Source organism: Sciurus vulgaris (genome assembly GCF_902686455.1).
Source record: "Sciurus vulgaris genome assembly, chromosome: 5".
Taxonomy (NCBI): domain Eukaryota; kingdom Metazoa; phylum Chordata; class Mammalia; order Rodentia; family Sciuridae; genus Sciurus; species Sciurus vulgaris.
In genome coordinates this window covers 65,969,477-65,988,588 of record NC_136465.1, presented here as the reverse complement: position 1 = coordinate 65,988,588, position 19,112 = coordinate 65,969,477, and the positions used below count along the sequence as shown (strand labels likewise).

Genomic DNA, 19,112 nt, shown 5'->3' with positions numbered 1-19,112 from the left:
CAGCCCTTCTAAAATATTTTAATATTAATTTAATTGAATGTTGTCTCATTCGATAAATAAGCAATAATTGTCCAGACACACATGAAAAAATTAAGCATAAAAACAATCCATTCACTTCATTAAGAGTTGAATTTCAAATGACAGTTCATTTTTATGTTTAATAATTACTTATCAAGTCAGGCACAATGGAACATGGGTACCTGTAGTTCCATTTACTTGGGAGGCTGAGCCAGGACTATCACTTGAACCCAGAAGTTCAAGTCCAGCCTGGACAACATAGAGAGATTCCCCTTCTCAAAATAATAACTTATCAACATGTATATTGTATTTATATTATTTGGTTCAATTATGTACTAATGATTGTAAATATAAAATGAGGGTCTCAACTCCTCACTGGTTGCTGGCCAGAGGACCTCTTGATTCCTGCCACTTGGGCCTCTACTAAGGTAGTTCACTGGATGGCTCCCCTGGGAGAAAGAGACTGAGCAATACAGAAGTCATGGCCTTTCTGTAATCTAATTTTGTAAGTGATGGTTCATGTTTTTGCCTTATTCTATCATATTCTATTGTTGAAACCAAAGCATTAGGTCCTGCCTACCCTGAAGGGGACTGGTATATAAAAAGAGGTGAATATGGGGAAGTGGAACCATAAAGCACCTTCTTAGAAGCTGCCTACCGCAAATGTCAAATTTACATAACACTTCTCTACATCTGTTTAAACTTAGGGTGAAATTTCTTTTGCTGTCATCTTAAAAATGCATGAGAAGATGAAGTACTCCGAAATTCTTTCAGAAATAAAGAAGCAAAAATATTTGGAGGCCACTGAGTGGCTGAGCCACTCATTCTGCTGGGTCCTGTCAGGCAGAGGGTCGCCAAGGGCCTGCCAGAAGTGGGGAAAGGGTGAGGAGTGCTTTGGATAGGGAGAAAAGTCACTATCCCAGATCTGGAAACACCTACCCAAACAGGTGGAAAGTACAGGGAAAAATTAAGTGACCGGGCAGAAAGTAAGGATCCAGGCTAGGAGGAAGTGACAGAAACCCAGGGAAGGAAAAACCCCTGACTCACTTGGGATGGTCCTAGAGGGACCGAGAGAAGACGCAAAGGGCACACTTTGTACATAGTGGATAGTGAGAAATGGACACTAATTCCAGATGGGCCCTGATTTAGGATGGTTCAACTTATGGTTTATGATTTTTTGACTTTAGGAGGGTGCAAAAATTATCTGCACTCACTAGGAACCGTACTTCGAATTTGGAATTTTGATCTTCTCCCAGGCTAGCGATATGCAGTCTGAAACCGGGACGCTGGGTAGGCAGCCAGCAGAGCACCTCCCAGTGAGTCACTCGACCTCGAAGGTAAATAGTTTCGATACTAGGGGTACCAGATGTATTTTGCTTAGGATATTTTCCACTTACAGTGGATTTACTGAAATCAATTTCATTGTCACTCGAGGAGTATCTGCAGATGTCATTTAGCTGCCAACAGTCCTTCAGCAGAGATGGTATTGCCCTGCCCAAGGTGCCTCTTGGGCAATACGCACAATTGGGCGCTGTGGAAACACTGAGTGATAGATCTAGTGCCTACCTAAAGGAGCGCAACTTCCCAAAGTTCCCGCCAGCAGGCTGGAAACGACTGCTTTCACCTTCCCCAGCCTGGAGCTGTCTCTCGCAACCCTGAGAAAGGGATCTGGAGAAGGAAGCCTGAGCCTGAGACTGCAGAGCGAGTGACAAAATACTGAGAAGTGGAGGGGAGAATGAAATGGGACAGGGGCCAAGAAAACCGACTTCCTCCTGTCTCAAAATAAAAGATAAAAAGGGACGAGGATGTGGCTCAGTGGTTAAGCCTCCCTGGATTCAATCTCCAGTACGAAAAGAGAAAAAACTGAAAAGAAAATCGACTTCCTTGAGTCCGGAGTTGGGGGCTGGACGCCCAGTAACTGAGTAGAGAAAGAAGTGTGGATAAGGGCGAGAGCAGACAGTAAGGGGGAGGATTAAAGTCGACTTTGACAGCTTGATGATGAGAACAGAGACTACGTTTGGGAGCGAATGAAAGTCATAGAACAAGTGACCGTTTGCACTGCGGAACTGAGGCTGCAGGTGGGACAGCGGAGCAGAGTCTGAGCCGCGGAGTTCGGAGGAAGCATAATTGGGACTCTGTTAAGTTGGGCCCAGAGAGGGACCGCCCCGCCCAAGCCCCGCCCCTTCAACGAGCCCCGCCCCTCCCGAGAGCGGGCTGAAAGCCGGAAGCTGGCTAAGTACTGCGGACTCTGCTTCACGGTAATTAAAAGGTCCAGGGCGTTCCCTTGTGAGCCCCCAGTCCTGGCCCGCGAGACCTTGCCACGGTGACCGCGGCCATGGGGGCTCTGCCCTGTCGGCCTCCTGTCGTCCTGGGTCCCCCGCTGGGGCTGCTACTCCTGTTTGTGAGTGCGCTGGCCTCCTTGCGTCTCTTGGACCACCCGGCACCGGTCTGTTCTCAGCAGGTGAGACCCCGATGCGCGCGAGGGGCACAGCCACATCGAGAATACTGCGGGGGCAGGGCAAGTAGGGGCTGGCGGCCCGGAACTACCGCCAGAGCTGGGGAGGCAGGAAATGTGCGTTGGGGGTGTCACTGGGGGGTCCAGGGCTTTGGCAAAAAGATCGCGGCACGTTCGGAGTGGTAGGAGTTGCGGTGTAGACCTGGGAAAAGAGGGAGTTGGACGGAAAAGAGGTTGCCCGGCGCGTGTTGCACAACCCAACCCGCCGTCGTGAGCTGGAGGAGGGAGCGACTACTCCTCCCGGGCCACAGTTTGGGGAAGGAGACCGAGGTGCGTGGCCGGGTCAGGGAGGCTGGCAGGACTGGTTGGAAACCGGCTGTGGGGAAGGGGATTTGTGAGGGTCCAAGACGAGTCTGGACTGGATTCCACGCGGCGCGCCCTACAAATCCCCCTGCTCTACCGGTGCACAACGTGGTCCCCAGAGACTTGAGCCCACGCTTGAAAGCTTCCCCTTTAACTGATGCCCTAAAGCCTCCAAGGAACCGGGACAGCTCTCGGCAGCTAGAGTAGAGGACAACGGTGCGGAAGGTGGGGCCCGACTGACTTCAGCTCCTCCTTGGAGGGACCCGGCATGTAGAGCATCTCTGGCGAGCAGGAATTGCTTACAGGGCTACAGGGGCACCAGCGGAGAAAAGCATTATGACCATCTGCGGAGTGGCAAAACCTTGAGAATCTTTTTTTTTTTTAAGACGAGGCTTCGCTTTGTTGCCCAGGCTGGCCTTAAACTCCTGGGCTGAAGTGATCCTCCTGCCTCATTCTCCCAAGTGACTGAAACTGCTGGGGCATGCCATGCATATAATACTTAAAGACACTGTCCTTCCCACCACACCACCGCCACCACCACTCAGATCTGGGAACAGGGTGGGCACCCCAGGAAGTGACATAGCCACCTGTCAGCTGGTTGCCTTGCAATGAAACCTTGATCTTTAAGAAAAAAAGAAAAGAAACAACAAAACAGATGCCCCCTCCAAAAAATACACTTTACTTCCTTTCTCCCCTCCACACTGTCTCTTTCCTCTATGTTCTGGTTTCTCATCTGCCCCCAACCGGCACACACACATCCCTTACTGCCACCATTGACCCCAGGGAAATGATGCTCAGTGTCTGAGTCAGAGGATGTGAAACAAAGGGATATTTCTCTTTATCTAATATTGTAGAAGATTTACCAAAAGAGGGTGGAGAGTGACTATTTTACAGGAAAAAAAAAAGTTTTAAATGTAGCCAATGTTGGGAAATGTCCTTGTGATTTCTACTGTTGGACAAAGCAGAAACACAAAAGCTCATCAGGTCCTTCTTACAGACTGTACAAAAGTGTCCCAACATGGAAGATTTGGTGTTCCTTTGTAGATGGCCATTTGTCAGGTTCCTGCCAAATACAAAGAACTGTGCTAGGAACTGAACCTGTAAAGAAACTCCTGGGACCCCAGTGTCCAGGTCTTAAAATCATCTAGGAGGAATGTTACTGTCTTAAAGGCAGCCTATAGCAAGCACATTTTTCACATCTGTAAGTGTACAGAATTCCAGAGAAAGGAAAAATTACTTCCTGCTGTGCTGTTCCTCACGGAAAAAAAACATTTAGGCATTCCTGGGGGCTAGTGGGAACTTCTAAGAGGTTGGTTGGAGTATTCCAGATGATGGAAGGGCTCCTTAGGTGGGACAGGGTAAAAAGTGTGGCTGGAGTGGAGGGTCTGTGGAATAGGAAAGTGCAAAGGGTGACATGACATGAGAGTTGGGCTAAAAAGTTTTATTTTTTGTTGTTTGTTTTGTTTCGTTTTGTTGGTACCGGGGATTAAACCCAGGAGCTCTTAACCACTGAGCCACACTCATTTAAAATATATTTCTTTTAGAGATAGGGTCTCGCCGAGTTGCTTAGGGACTTGCTAAGTTGCTGAGACTAGCTCCTCCTGCCTTAGCCTCCCAAGCTGCTGAGATTACAGACATGCACCACCACACATGGCACTAAAAGGGTTTTTGTTGTTTCGTTTTAAATTGGTGATCAAACCCAAGGCCTTGCATGCCTATATTAGACAAGTACTCTACAAGTGAACGATATCCCCACTCCTAAAGGGCTTTGACTTTCATTGCACAACGAAGTAACTGAAAGTCACCTAGCAAGAACACCCCCTGATTCCAGAGAAGACTGGGGAGAGATGCTCATGGCCAGATTTGTTCCATTTTCTTCCTTCCTCCTCCCCTCTACCTGCCCTTGGCTCACAGACAACTCATCTCCCTAGACAGCTTCCCTATTGACTAGATCTTTTAAAAAGAATCCTCAGCTGGACAGTGGCACACACCCAAGCTAATGTGGAGGCAGAGGCAGGAGGGTTGCAAATTTGAGGCCAACCTGGGCAAAGTACTGAGATCCTGTCTCAGAATTTTTTAAAAAGGTCTGGGAATGTAGCTCAGTGGTAGAGTGCTTGAAGCCCTGGGTTCCAATCCCAGTACTACAAAAAAGATAGGAAAAAACAAAAACGAAAAAACCACACCCTTTAAATTTCTGTCCCTCCCCTGATGTTTTAATGAATATAACATGATATAGTGATGGGTAGGGAAAACCACAAATCTGAACTTGCATCCTAACATCACTTACAGTTTCTGTAACCTTGGGCAATTTAGACTGGACCTGGGTTTCCTCATTCCACAATAAAAGCTCAAAGTGAGCTCATACCATTTTTCAGAATATAAATGCCAGACAAAACCCCAGATGGATTTAGTCCTAGATGACTCCATCTTAAAATGGGAAGGAGGCTTCTGCTTGCCTGTTCTTTTCCTAGCTCAACTAGCACAAGGTGTGGGGACTTGGCAAATACGTGTTGAGTGAAGGAACAAAAGAATGAAGGAAGGAAGGAATTGGATAGCTTTACTTAAAAAGCAGCCATAATCTGAGACCAGCCTTAGCACTGGTTCTGGCTGCTTGGATTTAGCACTTCAAAACCCTGAAACCAGTCCTGGAGAAACCATAAGTAATTGCATTTCCCTGGAGCTCTTTTGCCTGGCCATCCCCCTGCCTGGACTTTCTTGCAGTTTTCCCATGACTGTCAGCCTGAGGAAAGCCCACAAGCAAAGACAGTGACAAGTTGGAGTTGGTCAGTATGAACGTTATCACTCAGTTTCATAGACAGGATGTGTGTTTCGTTATAAGTTCTTTTTTCCTGAACACTTGTGGTTTTCACTTGTGGTGATAGAATGACTGTTTGGTTTAACCCTTTTATCTTCTGGTTGCCAAAAGCCACTTTCAGTTCTACTGCTCTTACAGGTTGTAAAAAGTTATGTTCTGTGGACACTCTTACATGGTATAGACATTGGGGCATGCAGGGCTGGGGGCTGGTGGGAACTTCTAAGAGGTTGGTTGGAGTATTCCAGGTGATGGAAGGGCTTCTTAGGTGGGACAGGGTAAAAAGTATGGCTGGAGTGGAGGTCTGTGGAACAGGAAAGTGCAAAAGGTAGCTCAAAGGGTGACATGACATGAGAGCTGGGCTAAAAAGTTTTATTTTTTTATTGTTTGTTTTGTTTTGTTTTGTTGGTACCAGGGATTAAACCCAGGGACCCTGTAAGTGGTAAAATCAGCAGTTAGCAAGTCCTGATTACCATGCCTGACTTGCCCTGGCTACTCACTGCTCTTGCCAGGCTAATCTCCCATCAGGGGACAGTGACATCAGTTAGCATCCAGCTAACAGAAGCCTGCATCTCAGAGTCAGAAGACCTGGGCCAGATCCAATCAAGCTTCCCCTGTCACCTGTGCTGCAGCCCTGCACCAGTTATCCCATTGTTAGGAGCCAGTGTCCTCATCCATAAAAGGGGTGATCCTTGCCTCACAGGTTATGGGAGAGCTTTCATATACCACATCGATGAAAGCACCAGGCTGGGCACACTGTGGTGTTGCACCAATGTTCACCTGGAGATTTGTGCCAGGCACCATGCTAATGGCTGACACATACACATTCTTCCAGTACTCATGACAGCCTTTGAGATTGGCAGTGCTAACCTGCTCTAGAGAGGCCAGATACTCTTTTCCAGACCAAGCATTGAGTGCTTGTGGAGCTGAGCAGGACCATGTGTACAATTTTAAAGCCCACTTTTCTGTATCAGGTACCCAGTAATATCCATTGAATGCCCAGAGTTAGTACAGTCTTTCAGTCTTTCATTTCTTCCTTTGTTTTCCCACTGTGGCTAGGTCTTCTCTACCTGTTGTGTCCCTTTTTTCTTCTTCCTTTTTTTTTTTTTTAAACTGTGCCAAGAATTGAACTCAGGGCCTGGAGTATGCTAGTCAGGTACTCTACCACTGAGCTACAACCCCATCCCTGAGATAAGTTTGAAGTAAAGAAATTTGGCCAGGCACAGTGGTGCATGCCTGTAATCCCAGTGACTCAGGAGGTTGAAGCAGAAGGATCTCAAATTCAAAGCCAGCTTCGGCAATTTAGCAAAGCCCTCAGCAACTTAGCAAGACCCTGTCTCAAAATAAAAAGGGCTGGGGATAAAGCTCAGTGGTTAAGTGCCCCTGGGTTCAATCCCTGGTACCTAAATAAATAAATAAATAAATGTAAGGAATTTTGTTAGAACAAGATCTTAGTATCCAAAGATAATCCTGATAATTTCTTACATAATTAAAAATGTTATATTAATCTGAATTCTGTTTTGGAATTCTAAGGGAAAATGTCCACTATTTCTTCCCCTAAATTAATGTTTTTGTTTATCTTTTTTTCCCACTGCCTGGGCATTGAAACCAGGGTACTTTACCACTGAGCTGCATCCCCAACGCTTTTCATTATTCTTTTTGTTTTGTTTTGAGACATGGTCTCACTAATTTGCCCACACTAGCCTTGAACTTGCAATCCTGTCTCAGTCACCCAAGTCACTGGAATTACAGGTATGCACTACTGGGCCCAGCTGTTTACCTCATTTTTCTTTTTTTCTATATGTTTTCTTTATTACAAATATAGTTAACCTTTTTGATGATAGGAACAATGTTTACAACAAAAGTACAAATTCCTATATCTAAGTCACATGTTTCAATTCTCATTACATCAACATTAGGTATAAATTATTTATAATAATACTCACTTTTAAAATTTCTGACTATGAAAATAGATATTCTTACTGTAGAAGTTCTAGAAAGAAACAAAAAGAAGAAAATAGAAATTGTTACTAGAGAAGTCTTTAATATACAATATTTTCTTAGTGTTTTTTCTAAACATATTTTAAACAATATTATTCTGTTTTGCTTAATATTCAGCATTATCAGTCCCATAAGAATTCTTCAAAAACTTAAGTTTTTATGCTTGTTCAACATAATGGTATTGAAATTTCTTTTCTTTTTTTTTCTTTTTTTTTTTTTTTGGCACCAGGATTGAACCCAAGGGTGCCTAACCACGGAACCACATCCCCAGCAGTTTATATATTTTCTGTAGAGACTGAATCTTACTAAGTTGCTTACGGCCTGGTTAAGTTGCTGAGGCCAGTGTTGAACTTGCAATCCTCTTGCCTCAGTGTCCCAAGCCACTGGGATTACAGGTATGCGCCACCACACCTGGCCATCACAATTTTTTTTATCAGCTGTTTGTGTATTGAACATTAGAGTTATTTCCAAACATTTTTTATTTTTTCTAATTGGTTATACATGACAATAGAATGCATTTTGACACATTGTACACAAATGGACCATAACTTCTCCTTACTCTGGCTATACATGGTGCTGAGTCACACCAGTAGTATAATCATACACATATATAGGGTAATAATGTCTGTTTCGTTCTGCCATCCTTCCCATCCCCACCATCCACCCCACCCCTCATTCCCCTCTGCATAATCCAAAGTCCTTCGTTCTTCCCCAAAAGCACCCCCCCGCCCCCAGCAACTATGGGTCAGCATCCACTTATCAGAGAAAACATTTGACCTTTGCTTGTTTGGGATTGGCTTATTTCACTTAGCATGCTATTCTTTAGTTCCATCCATTTGCCTGCAAATGCCATAATTTCATTCTGTATATGTACCACATTTTATTTATCTGTTGAAGGGTATCTAGGTTGGTTCCATAGTTTAGCTATTGTGAATTGAGCTTCTATAAACATTGATGTGGCTGTGTCACTGTAGTATGCTGATTTTAAGTCCTTTGGGTAGAAACTGAGGAGTGGAATAGCTGGGTCAAATTGTGGTTCCATTCCAAGTTTTCTGAGGAATCTCCATACTGCTTTCCATAGTGGTTGCACCAGTCTGCAGTCCCACCAGCAATGTATGAGTGTACCTTTTTCCCCACATCCTTGCCAACACGTATTGTTGCTTGTATTTGTGATAATTGCCATTCTGACTGAAGTGAGATGAAATCTTAGAGTAGTTTTGATTTGCAGTCCTAAACCAACATGATGAATATTTGGGCATACTTCTTCTTCTATCAGGTCTAGGGTCTCTGTTCTAGTGCCCAAGTCTTTGATATACTTTGAGTTGATTTTTGTGCAGGGTGAGAACTAGAGGTTTAGTTTCATTTTGTTACATATGAATTTCCAGTTTCCCCAGCACCACTTATTGAATAGGCTATCTTTCTTCAGTGTATGTTTTTGGTGCCTTTGTCTAGTATGAGATAACTGTATGTATGTGGGTTTGTCTCTGTGTCTTTATTTGTGCCATTGGTCTACATATCTGTTTTGGTGCCAATACTGTGCTGTTTTCATTACTATTGCACTGTAGCATAGTTTAAGGTCTGGTATTGTGAGGCCTCGTGCTTCACTGTTCTTGTTGAGGATTGCTTTGGCTATTCTGGGTCTCTTATTTTTCCAAATGAATTTCATGATTGCTTTTTGTAGTTCTTTGGAGAATGTCGTTGAGATTTTACAGAAATTGCATTAAGTCTGTAAAACACTTTTGGTAGTATGGCCATTTTGGCAATATTAAGTATGCCTATCTCTTTCTGTAGTGTTCTGTAGTTTCATCGTAGAGGTCTTTCACCTTTTTTGTTAGATGGGTTCCCAAGTATTTTATTTTTCTTGAGACTATTGTGAATGGGGTAGTTTTCCTAATTTCTCTTGCAGTGGATTCATCACTTATGTGTAGGAATGCATAGCATTTATGGGTACTAATGTTATATCCTGCTACTTTACTGAATTCATTTATGAGTTCTAGAAGTTTTCTGGTGGAATATTTTAGATCTTCTAAATCATGTCGTGGGCAAACAGTGATAGTTTGAGTTCTTTTCTTATTCACTTATTCATGTCACTTTAATTTCTTTCATCTATCTGAATGCTCTGGCTGGAGTTTCAAGGACGATGTGAAAGAGGGCATACCTGTCTTGTTCCAGTTTTTAGAAAGAATGCTTTAAATTTTTCTCCATTTAGAATGATGTTGGCCTTAGGCTTAGCATAGCTCACTTTTACAATGTTGAGGTATGTTCCTACTATTTCTAGTTTTTCTAGTGTTTTGAATATGAAGATATTCATATTCTATTGCTATTGCTATTTCATTGCTATTTTGTCAAATGCTTTTCCTGTGTCTATTGAGAAAAATCATGAGATTCTTGTCTTTAAGTCTATTGCTATGACGCATTACTTTTATTGATTTCTGTATGTTAAACCAATGTTGCATCCCTGGGATGAACCCCACTTGATCGTGGTGCACTTTTATTTTTTTACAGACTGCATTTTGATTTATTGTACACAAAAGGTACAACTTTTTATTTCTATGGTTGTACACGATGTAGATTCATAGCATGCATGTAATCATACATGTATATAGGGTAATGATGTCTTCCTCAGAGCACTGCACTTTTTAATATGTTTTTGTATGCAATTTGCCAGAATTTTATTGAGAATTTTTGCATCTGTGTTCATCAGGGATATTGGTCTGAAGTTTTCTTTCCTCAATGTGTCTTTGTCTGGTTTTCATATAAGGGTGATACTAGCCTCATAGAATGAGTTCGGAAGTGTTCCCTCCTTTTCTATTTTATGGAATAATTTGAGGAGTATTGGTGTTAATTCTTCTTGTCGTAGTCTTGTAGTCTTGTAGAACTCAGCTGAGAATCTGTCTGGTCCTGGGCTTTTCTTGGCTTTTGATGGCATCTTCTATTTCATAACTTGAAATTGATCTGTTTAATTGTGTATATCCTCCTGCATCTGATGGGTAGATCTGTCTCTAAAAATTTGTCAATATCTTTGAAATTTTCTATTTTATTTGAGTATAAATTTTTAAGAGTTTCTGATTAACTTCTGTATTTCAATAGTGTCCATCATGATATTTCCTTTTTCATCAAGAATTTTAGTAATTTGAGTTTTATATCTCATTTTTTAATCTTGTTTTTTAACAACTTCTTTTTTTTTTAATTAATTAATTTATTTATTTATTTCAGACAGGTCTCACTGAGTTGCCCAGGCTGGCATTGAACTAGTGATCCTCCTGCTCACCCTTCCCTCCTGCTCACCCTTCCCAGTGCCTGTGATTACAGACATGTGCCACCATGTTGGGCTTATTTTTCAATCTTTTTATTTGTTTAAAGTAACATCATAGATAAACTTCTTTTAAAAATAGTACTAAGATGTTTAAAACAAAAACCACAAATCCCTGCCTCATCCTTAGCCTGCTTCCCCAAGGGCAGTTGCTTACAATTTCTCTACTTATTTCTTCTGATGTTTATCTCCATCTTCCTAAATGTACTATGTTATTAATTCTTTATTTGTCAATTTTAAATATTATCTATTTTAGTAGATAAAAATTACATTACCCTCTTCCCTCCACTTCTTTTCCCCATCTTATATAGTTTTAGTTAAATCAGTAATCAGTGTTTATTAAACAAGTAAGCAATCTTCTCTGCAGAGCAGGTTTGTGTCCTTTTGATTATATTTCTTTTTTGGTACAATTTCTTTCCACCTACCCTCTGAGATGATCATTGCTTTAGTTTTTGACTTACATAAATTTCCATGTAACCAGTCTTGCTTTTTCCATCAGATTTTTCCTCATCATTTTTTTTTCCTCCCAATCATCAGATATTCCATCAATTTCATTCTCCTATTTCCCAGAGACCTCCCTCCCAGGGCCCTGTGTATGCCGCCTCCAACCTAGACTGATTCCTCTGTGAACTTATGGCACAGCTCTTATACCGGACATCCATCATGGTCAAATCTGACAGGTCCTGGATCCTGTGTCTTCCTCCTTGGGGTTATTCCCTCATCTCCTAGAGCTTATGCTCTTATAATTTTCTAAGTTTATGAGGGATAGATACAGATACTTAATAACTATATACTTATGTAGGTATATATATTTTTTGAGCATTGCCTGAAAACATCTTTATTCTACTTCTCACTTTTTAATAATTTGACTGGATATAAGTAATCTAAGAATTATCTTCCTTCAGCATGTTGAAAAGGTGGCTTTTTTGCCTTCGAGCAAATTATGAATACTAAGAAAGCCAATGCCATTGTGTTTCCTGCTGTAAGACATCTAATGGTTTTTTTCTCTTTCTGGAAACTTTCAGGACCTCCTTTTTATTACTGCCATTCCAGTAACTTTTTTCTTCATTTGCTGTATAGGCCATTCAGTAGAGCTTTTTAATTTGGTAACACATGTCATTCAACTCCAGAATGTCTTCTTTCTTTTTTTTTTTTCTTAGTGATTTCTCCCCTTTTACTCACTTTTTCATAATCCAACTAATCATATCCTGTGTTTCCTTGAATTGATTCTCTAATATTCATGTTTTTTTTTATCTTCTAATTTTGTTTGTATTTGTTCTAATTTCAGAGAAATTTCCTTGATTTTTTATATCCCGACCCTTCAGTTTTTATTTTTGAAGTTCATTTTTAGTCTCTGCTTATTTTTTCACAGTATCTTGTCCTTGTCTCATGAATGAAGTGTCCTCTTGTCTCTTTGGAGCTATTATGATTTTATTTATTTTAATTTTATTCTGTTCAAAGCATTGTCTTATTTCTTCTAGCAACATTTTTTTAGATCTATTTTTCGTGCAGGAAATCCATCTCAATTAGCAGATACTCCTTGGCTCTCTGAAAATATTTTAAGGAGGAATCCTAAAAAGCTGGTTGAGGGCTCTGTGTACTTGAGGTTTAGGACAGGGGACATCACTGTGTGGAAGGTCAGGCTAATGGTTGGCCTGGCCTGTTGGGGGGCTGTTGCATGTTGGAATCTGGAGGTCTTTCCTCTGGGCCTGGCTGCCAGCAATCTAAGCTCAGGGCAGGTTCCTGCATACCCCAGGGAGACCTGCACTTCATACCCCAACACACACACACTGCCCCAAGGCCTGATACAAAAAAAAAGATCTAGGGAACCTTTGACCACTTTCCTGTCAGTAGCTTCCTTCCAGTGTTCAGATGTAAATTCCTCCACTGCCTGAGTTAGTTGCCCCTTCTTCCTTCTGTCTTGACTTTTAAAAGTATTTTCGTACCTCTTGTCTACTGAGGTTGCCTCTTTATCCTTTACACACAAAAAAATTTCCCTTCCTGCCAGGCTCGGTGGCCCGTACCTATAATCCTAACTACTCCTGAGGCTTATGTAGAAGGATCACAAGTTTAAGGCCAGCCTGGACAATTTAGTGAGACTGTCTCCCAAAATAAAAAGTTCAGGGGTTATAGCTCATTGGTATAAGAAAGTCCCTGGGTTCCATCCCCAGTACAAAAACAACAACAACAACAATAAAAAATCCATGTATAATTTTCATATGGTTTGAGAAGAAGATAGCATATATACATAGTTCATGCTTTGTGACCTCTAATGGAATTTTGCTGCATTTCGCCTATATGCATGTTTTTCTGTTTCAATTAAATCTCTTTCCCCCTTAAATTTCTTCTATCTCCTCCTCTTTACACCTTTTCCCCCCAATAACCAGTATGTTAACACCCAATATAGATTTGTCCACATGTTTTTCTATGTTCACATAATCATACTCAAACATATGTAAATATTGAGAGGGTTTTTTCATCATTTATGTCCATAGAAAATGGGATTGAAGTACAAAAATCTCTTTGTAACATATTTTCCTCACTCAACAACATAACTTCGCCACCTCTCTAGGTCAGTACATATCTGTGTAACTAATTGTCCTTAATATTTGCATAATATTCCCTAGGAGGTAGCAATCTATTCAACCATTTCCATTTTGATGGATATTTAGATTTAAACTAGATCTTGCTTTATTCAACCATTCTTCATTAATGAACATCCTGTACCACAGGGAAAAAAGGAAAAGTTACCCATTTTTTTAAAACTAGTATAAGCTTAATTCTAAAACTTGATTAATCTTCTACAGAAAAAGAAAGCTATGGGCCAGTTTCACTTATGAATATAGATAGAGTCAATTCTAAATAATGTATTAGCAAATTTTTAAAATTTTTTTTAGTTGTAGATGGACACAATACCTTTATTTTATTTATTCATTTTATGTGCTGCTGAGGATCAAACCAGGGCCTCACACATGTGAGGCAAGCACTCTACCACTGAGCCACGATCCCAGCCCTAGCAAATTTAATATAGCAGAATAACAAAAGAATAATGCATCATAATCTGGTAGAATTTATTCTAGGAGTACAAAGTTTGATCCATTATCAGCAAATCATCAACATAATCCATTACATCAGTAATTTAAAAGAGAAAATGTACAAAGTTATGTTCATCAATGCTGTATTTGGTAAGATTCAGGGTTGCTTTTAACAAAAGATATAGGCATAATAGTAACAGAAGGAAAATACTTATATATGGCAATAACTATCAAAAAGCAAGACCAAACAGTAGTACTTAGTAGCTCAGTTTGTGTCATACCAAACTATTTCCATTAATCACAAGAATAGAGGAGGATATCCACCAGCACCATGGCCAGTCAACTGTTTTCAAACCCCACGTCCTCTTGGTCATCATGAGCATCATCTTGCCATAGTTTTTTAGAAGCTACCAGTGGATAAAAGGGAATTAACTCCAAATGGGGTATCCATTTGCCATTTCTAAAAGAGCTTCTCTTAAGGTGAATAAACCAGTTTCTTGTCTTCCATCCTAGAAGTTTCAAGTGGGAGGACAAAGGACAGGGTCCTGTCAGGAAAAAGCAGGCATTTGTCAGAGCGAGCAGAGGCAGCAAACTGTGTGTTGGTCTTGAGTCTGAGGAGCATCTGGCAGGATGAAAGGCAAGCCTAGGACCAGTAGCTGGGAGTTAACACCAGGAGCTGCAGAGTGCAGAGTCTAGACCCCAAGAGCATGTGCACTGGTGTCCTAGAGAAGAGCACACAAATGAAATAACCCCCTTAGAGTAGATCTTGGCATTGCCCAGACTGATCCAGCCCACACTATGTTGGCTTCATGAATGACCCCCAGGGGGCCATTGTCTGTTCCCTCCCGGGCCTTAGTCCTGCTCTCTGCTCCTTCTTGAGAACAGGTGCCAACCCAGTACCCCACCTGCACACATACCAAACTGCTGTTGGCTTTGTTTTTTTTTTTTTTTATATATTTTTGTTGTCAATGGATCTTTCTTTTATTTGTTTATTTATATGTGGTGCTGGGAATCAAACCCAGTGCCTCACACGTGCTAGCTAGGAAAGTGTTCTACCACTGAACCACAACCCCAACCCACTCTGTTGGCTTTAAACGTATGCTTCTGGTTTGCTTCAGCATCTGACCTCTACCCCACAGGATAAGTTTGGGTCCATCTGGGCTAGGAGAACTAGAAATGCCTGAATTTCAGGGCCTCCCTTCTATACTGCCAAAGCTCTCGTCCCCAAGAGAATGGTTTCATTTACTGAGCTCTCCTTCAGATCCTGGATTGGATCCCAACCCCACCCCTGACATTTCTAGTAAGTTTATAGGGACTTAGTGAATTTCCTGTAGCTGATCTGCTATAAGGCTTATGATTTTGGCTCCTCACTCCTCCCACCTCTTAGGGCATTGTTATCCAGATCAAAGGTTGGAAGCCTCAAGAGATTTGGGGGCCTTTTCACTAGGATGCCCCAAGACAAACCTCTCAGTGTCTTTTAAAGTTGTAAAGTTCCCAGCTTGTGACAGTTACTCTCCACTAAAAAAATAAAATAAAAATAAAATCTCTACTTCCATTTTGCCATCTACCACACACCTTTGCCTTGGTTGACCAGGATGAAAGAAGGGTGGGAAGAAGACCCCCAGCGAGATCCCCAAATGTGGGAAGAGAGGGCTGTGTAAGTTTTACTCTCACAAAAGAGCCCAGGGGTGCATGAGGTAAGCTCTTTCTCAGCTGTAATTACGACCTTCTTTCTTTCCACAGGGGCTAGACTGCAGAGTGAAGAACAGTAAGTCCTCTTTTTTTGTTCCTCTTGTTGCTTTGTTAATACTGTGATAGTCTTGTGCTGATTTCTGGTAGCAGATCTGTAGCCCCTCTGCAAGTTCAGGCTATAGTGGTCCCAGGCATGTCCCAGGTGTGGGCACCTGCAATTCCTATGGAGAACATTCACATGCCCAAGTTGGGCAGTGAGACACCCTGCTGTCATATAGATTTTGAAAGTATTCTCTGATGTGCTGCCCTAGCGTACCTTTAAGACAATTTGATCTGCCACGCTTTCACTGTAAAGTGAGGCATTTGTGGTGTTGGTTTGTTTTTGTTTTTATTTTCATTTTTTGGTGCTAGGCAATGGAACTCAGGGCTTCATATATGCTAGATAAGCCCTCTACCACTGAACCACAACCCCAGCTCCTTGGTTTGGTTTCATTTCAAGGGAGAGGCAAATACTTCATGTGTCTATGCTGATTAGGGACCCCAACATGCACAAATCAGCTCTTATTATTGCCAATGGTCCTGTGCCCCATTTCCAACCCCTGTTTTTCCTCAAAACATACCTCCCCAAATTGCCCTTTAGATTCAGAGCTTTGTGATTATCCCAGACCAGACATAGAAAAGAGCGATGGGACAGTAGAGCTAAGAACCCAAGAGGGTCACAAGCTGGAGGGTGGCAAGCTAGAAGGTTGCAGGCCCTGAATTGTTCAGGAGCTAGCTCTCTTTGGCCTGCTGGGGATAGAAAGGATGCCATCTCTGATGGTTGCTTCTCTCTGGCTGCCAGGTACCTGCCTGGATGACAGCTGGATCCACCCTCGGAACCTGACTCCCTCCTCCCCGAAACACATAGAGATCCAGCTGCGCCTTGCCAGAACCCAGCATGGAGACCTGGTCCCTGTGGTGCACATCGAATGGACACTGCAGACAGATGGTGAGTGGGAATGTTAGCCAGGCCCCAGGTTCCACCACCTCGAAGTGAATCCACAGCTAGACATTGCCTCCCATTCAGACTCAGAATTGGACTCCCGGTCCTGTGGTTAAACATGTAGGCTGCAGTTCAGTGCTGGAAGTATCCATCATTCTATTTGGCCAATACCTTTTCAGTGTTTTAGAGGCAAGCACACAGCAATTCTTTCATCACACTATCCTTTGTGAAAGACCTAAAATTTTTATTAACCTGGGGGGAAATAAAGGCAAGTGGTTAATTTCATGAAAAATTCCAAATGTTTACTAGAAAATTGGTAGCACATTTGCCAGCACTTTTCCCCTTAACTTAGAGGCCAACACTTATTAAAACATCCCCCAAACCTCTTCAGGGTTAGAGAGTCTGATTGCAGATTTGGAAAGACTAGGGGCTAAACAGAACCAGCACTGGTGAACAGGACATGGGTTTGGTTCTCTCTGAGTCGCCAGCCCGCATGATCACTACTCCCTCTCTGCAAGGATGGCAAGGACGACTGTTGTGAGATGCAGCACCAATCTGCCCCAGCCACAAGTTTGCAAAGCCTTTGCTGCTGATCTGGTGTAAAGTGCCACTTGTCCTCATCTATCTGGGTAGCAGCTGTCTGCAAGTTCGTTGGCTGAGGCCAGAGAGTGAACTGAAGGGAACAGGAAGTGGGGGGGTTAGGCGAGATGGGCAGGTTTTCCTTTAGGAGTGAGCAAGCATAGCAGATAGGGAAGTGGCACACCCAGTGGTTTATGCAGCTGCATCTGTTTGTCTCCTCTCTTCCCTTCAGCCAGCATCCTGTACCTTGAGGGTGCAGAGCTGTCTGTCCTGCAGCTAAACACCAATGAACGTTTGTGTGTCGAGCTCGAGTTTCTGTCTCAACTGAACCATCACCACAAGCGGGTAAGAATATAGCTCCTGAGTAGATCGTGTTCTTCTGATGACACCAGTGTGACTTGTCCCCAGATTGGACCCTAATTTAGAGTAATACAGACAAGAAGGTGGTGGAAGGTCTGAGGAAGTCAAGATGTCTACTCCAGGGGAACATGGTGTCTGCTATGAGCCATGGGGGGCCAGAGGGGGCAGAAGTTAATATTCCCACCCTTGCTTTTTTTCTGCACTTTACCTAGCTATTCATTCTCCTCCCCTACGCCCTATCTCCCACCCCAGTGTACTGGGAATTAAATTCAGGGCCTCCTGCAAAATGCTCTGCCACTGAGCTACCCCAACCCTTTACTATTTATTCTTAAGGATGTTGAATTGGAAGACCACTTCCACATTCCTACATCCTGGGTCTGTAATTTGAATTGATCTAGGACCTGCCTCCAAAAAGGAAAAACTGCCCAAGCCAAAGACCTGTGGGCGGAGTGTAAGCAAATGAATTTGGTCTAGTTTTGCTGTCCACAGGTGGAGGATAAAATATTGATCTTGTTTAGTTCGTTGAAAGCAGTGGCTCCCAAAGCATCTTCCCTGGGAACTTGTTAGAAATGTTTGTTCTTGGGCCCCATCTCTGATCCCAGACCTTCTGAGCAAAAATCTCTGAGGGTGGGAACACTAGCAGTTGGTGTTTAAGGGCCCTCTGCGTAATCTGATGTAGGCTCCAGTTTGAAAAACTACTGGTTGAAATCTGCAGATGACCGCTTTAAAACAAATTAGATCTGTGAAAGATATAAGCACAGAAGATAGAGCCCCCTCCAAATGTTAAATGAGGACCCCCAAACTTGGCTGCTATGTGGAGGGTGGGAGCTGGTGCCTTGATCTACTTAGGAGCAGAGATCCCCCGCCCCCAGCCTGCTCCACCAGGTCATTAGAATGGGTTGGAGCCCTTGCAATGACACACTCCTGTAGTCCCTGCTACTCTGGAGGCTGAGCATCACCTAGCCCAGGAGTCTGGGGACAGCCTGGGCAATTCAGCAAGGCCCTATCTCTTAAAAAAGTTTTTAAAAGGGAGTTGAAGTCTCTATCCATATCATCCAGAAGGTAACTCAGCACAAACTTATCTCACTGCAGGCCTAGGGTGAGAGGGATCTCTAGGTCTTCCTCTGCTCCAGAACATTCTCCAGAAATTCCCCCACTGTAACTTGTAAGAGGAAGAGTCATTGAACAGTATGTAGCTAACTGCCTCTTGTGTTCCAGGTCCAATAGTCTCAAACCCTCCAGCTCAGGTCACTTAAACCCATTGTTCTGGAATTCCAGAGAGCTGAGAGGGGGAGAACTGTTCCCACTCTTCACCAACTGGTCTGCAGGGTTTTGTTTTGTTGGGTTTTGGTGCCTGCTGAGCTCTGAGCACCTGCTCTACCACTGAGCCCCTCCCCTCCTTCTTTTGCATTTGACACTGCTCTCCACTGATGAGGCCATGTCTAGGTTAAATGGGCAGAAAAGACCAGAAAAACAACAGAGGAAGACACTCTTCCTCCAAC

General features: G+C 42.7%; 1 protein-coding gene across 2 annotated transcripts in view; it reads left to right on the top strand.

Moving 5' to 3' along the window:
* The first annotated feature begins 2,230 nt into the window (after nt 1-2,230).
* Nucleotides 2,231-19,112, top strand: part of IL17RA (interleukin 17 receptor A) — a 28,381-nt gene continuing 11,499 nt past the window's right edge. For both annotated transcript variants that reach the window (XM_079142986.1, XM_079142985.1), the window contains exons 1-4: nt 2,231-2,479; nt 15,741-15,765; nt 16,531-16,677; nt 17,483-17,595. In XM_079142986.1, the coding sequence (XP_078999112.1) occupies nt 2,354-2,479; nt 15,741-15,765; nt 16,531-16,677; nt 17,483-17,595 (411 nt within the window). In that variant the 5' untranslated portion in view covers nt 2,231-2,353. The remainder of the gene's footprint in view (nt 2,480-15,740; nt 15,766-16,530; nt 16,678-17,482; nt 17,596-19,112) is intronic.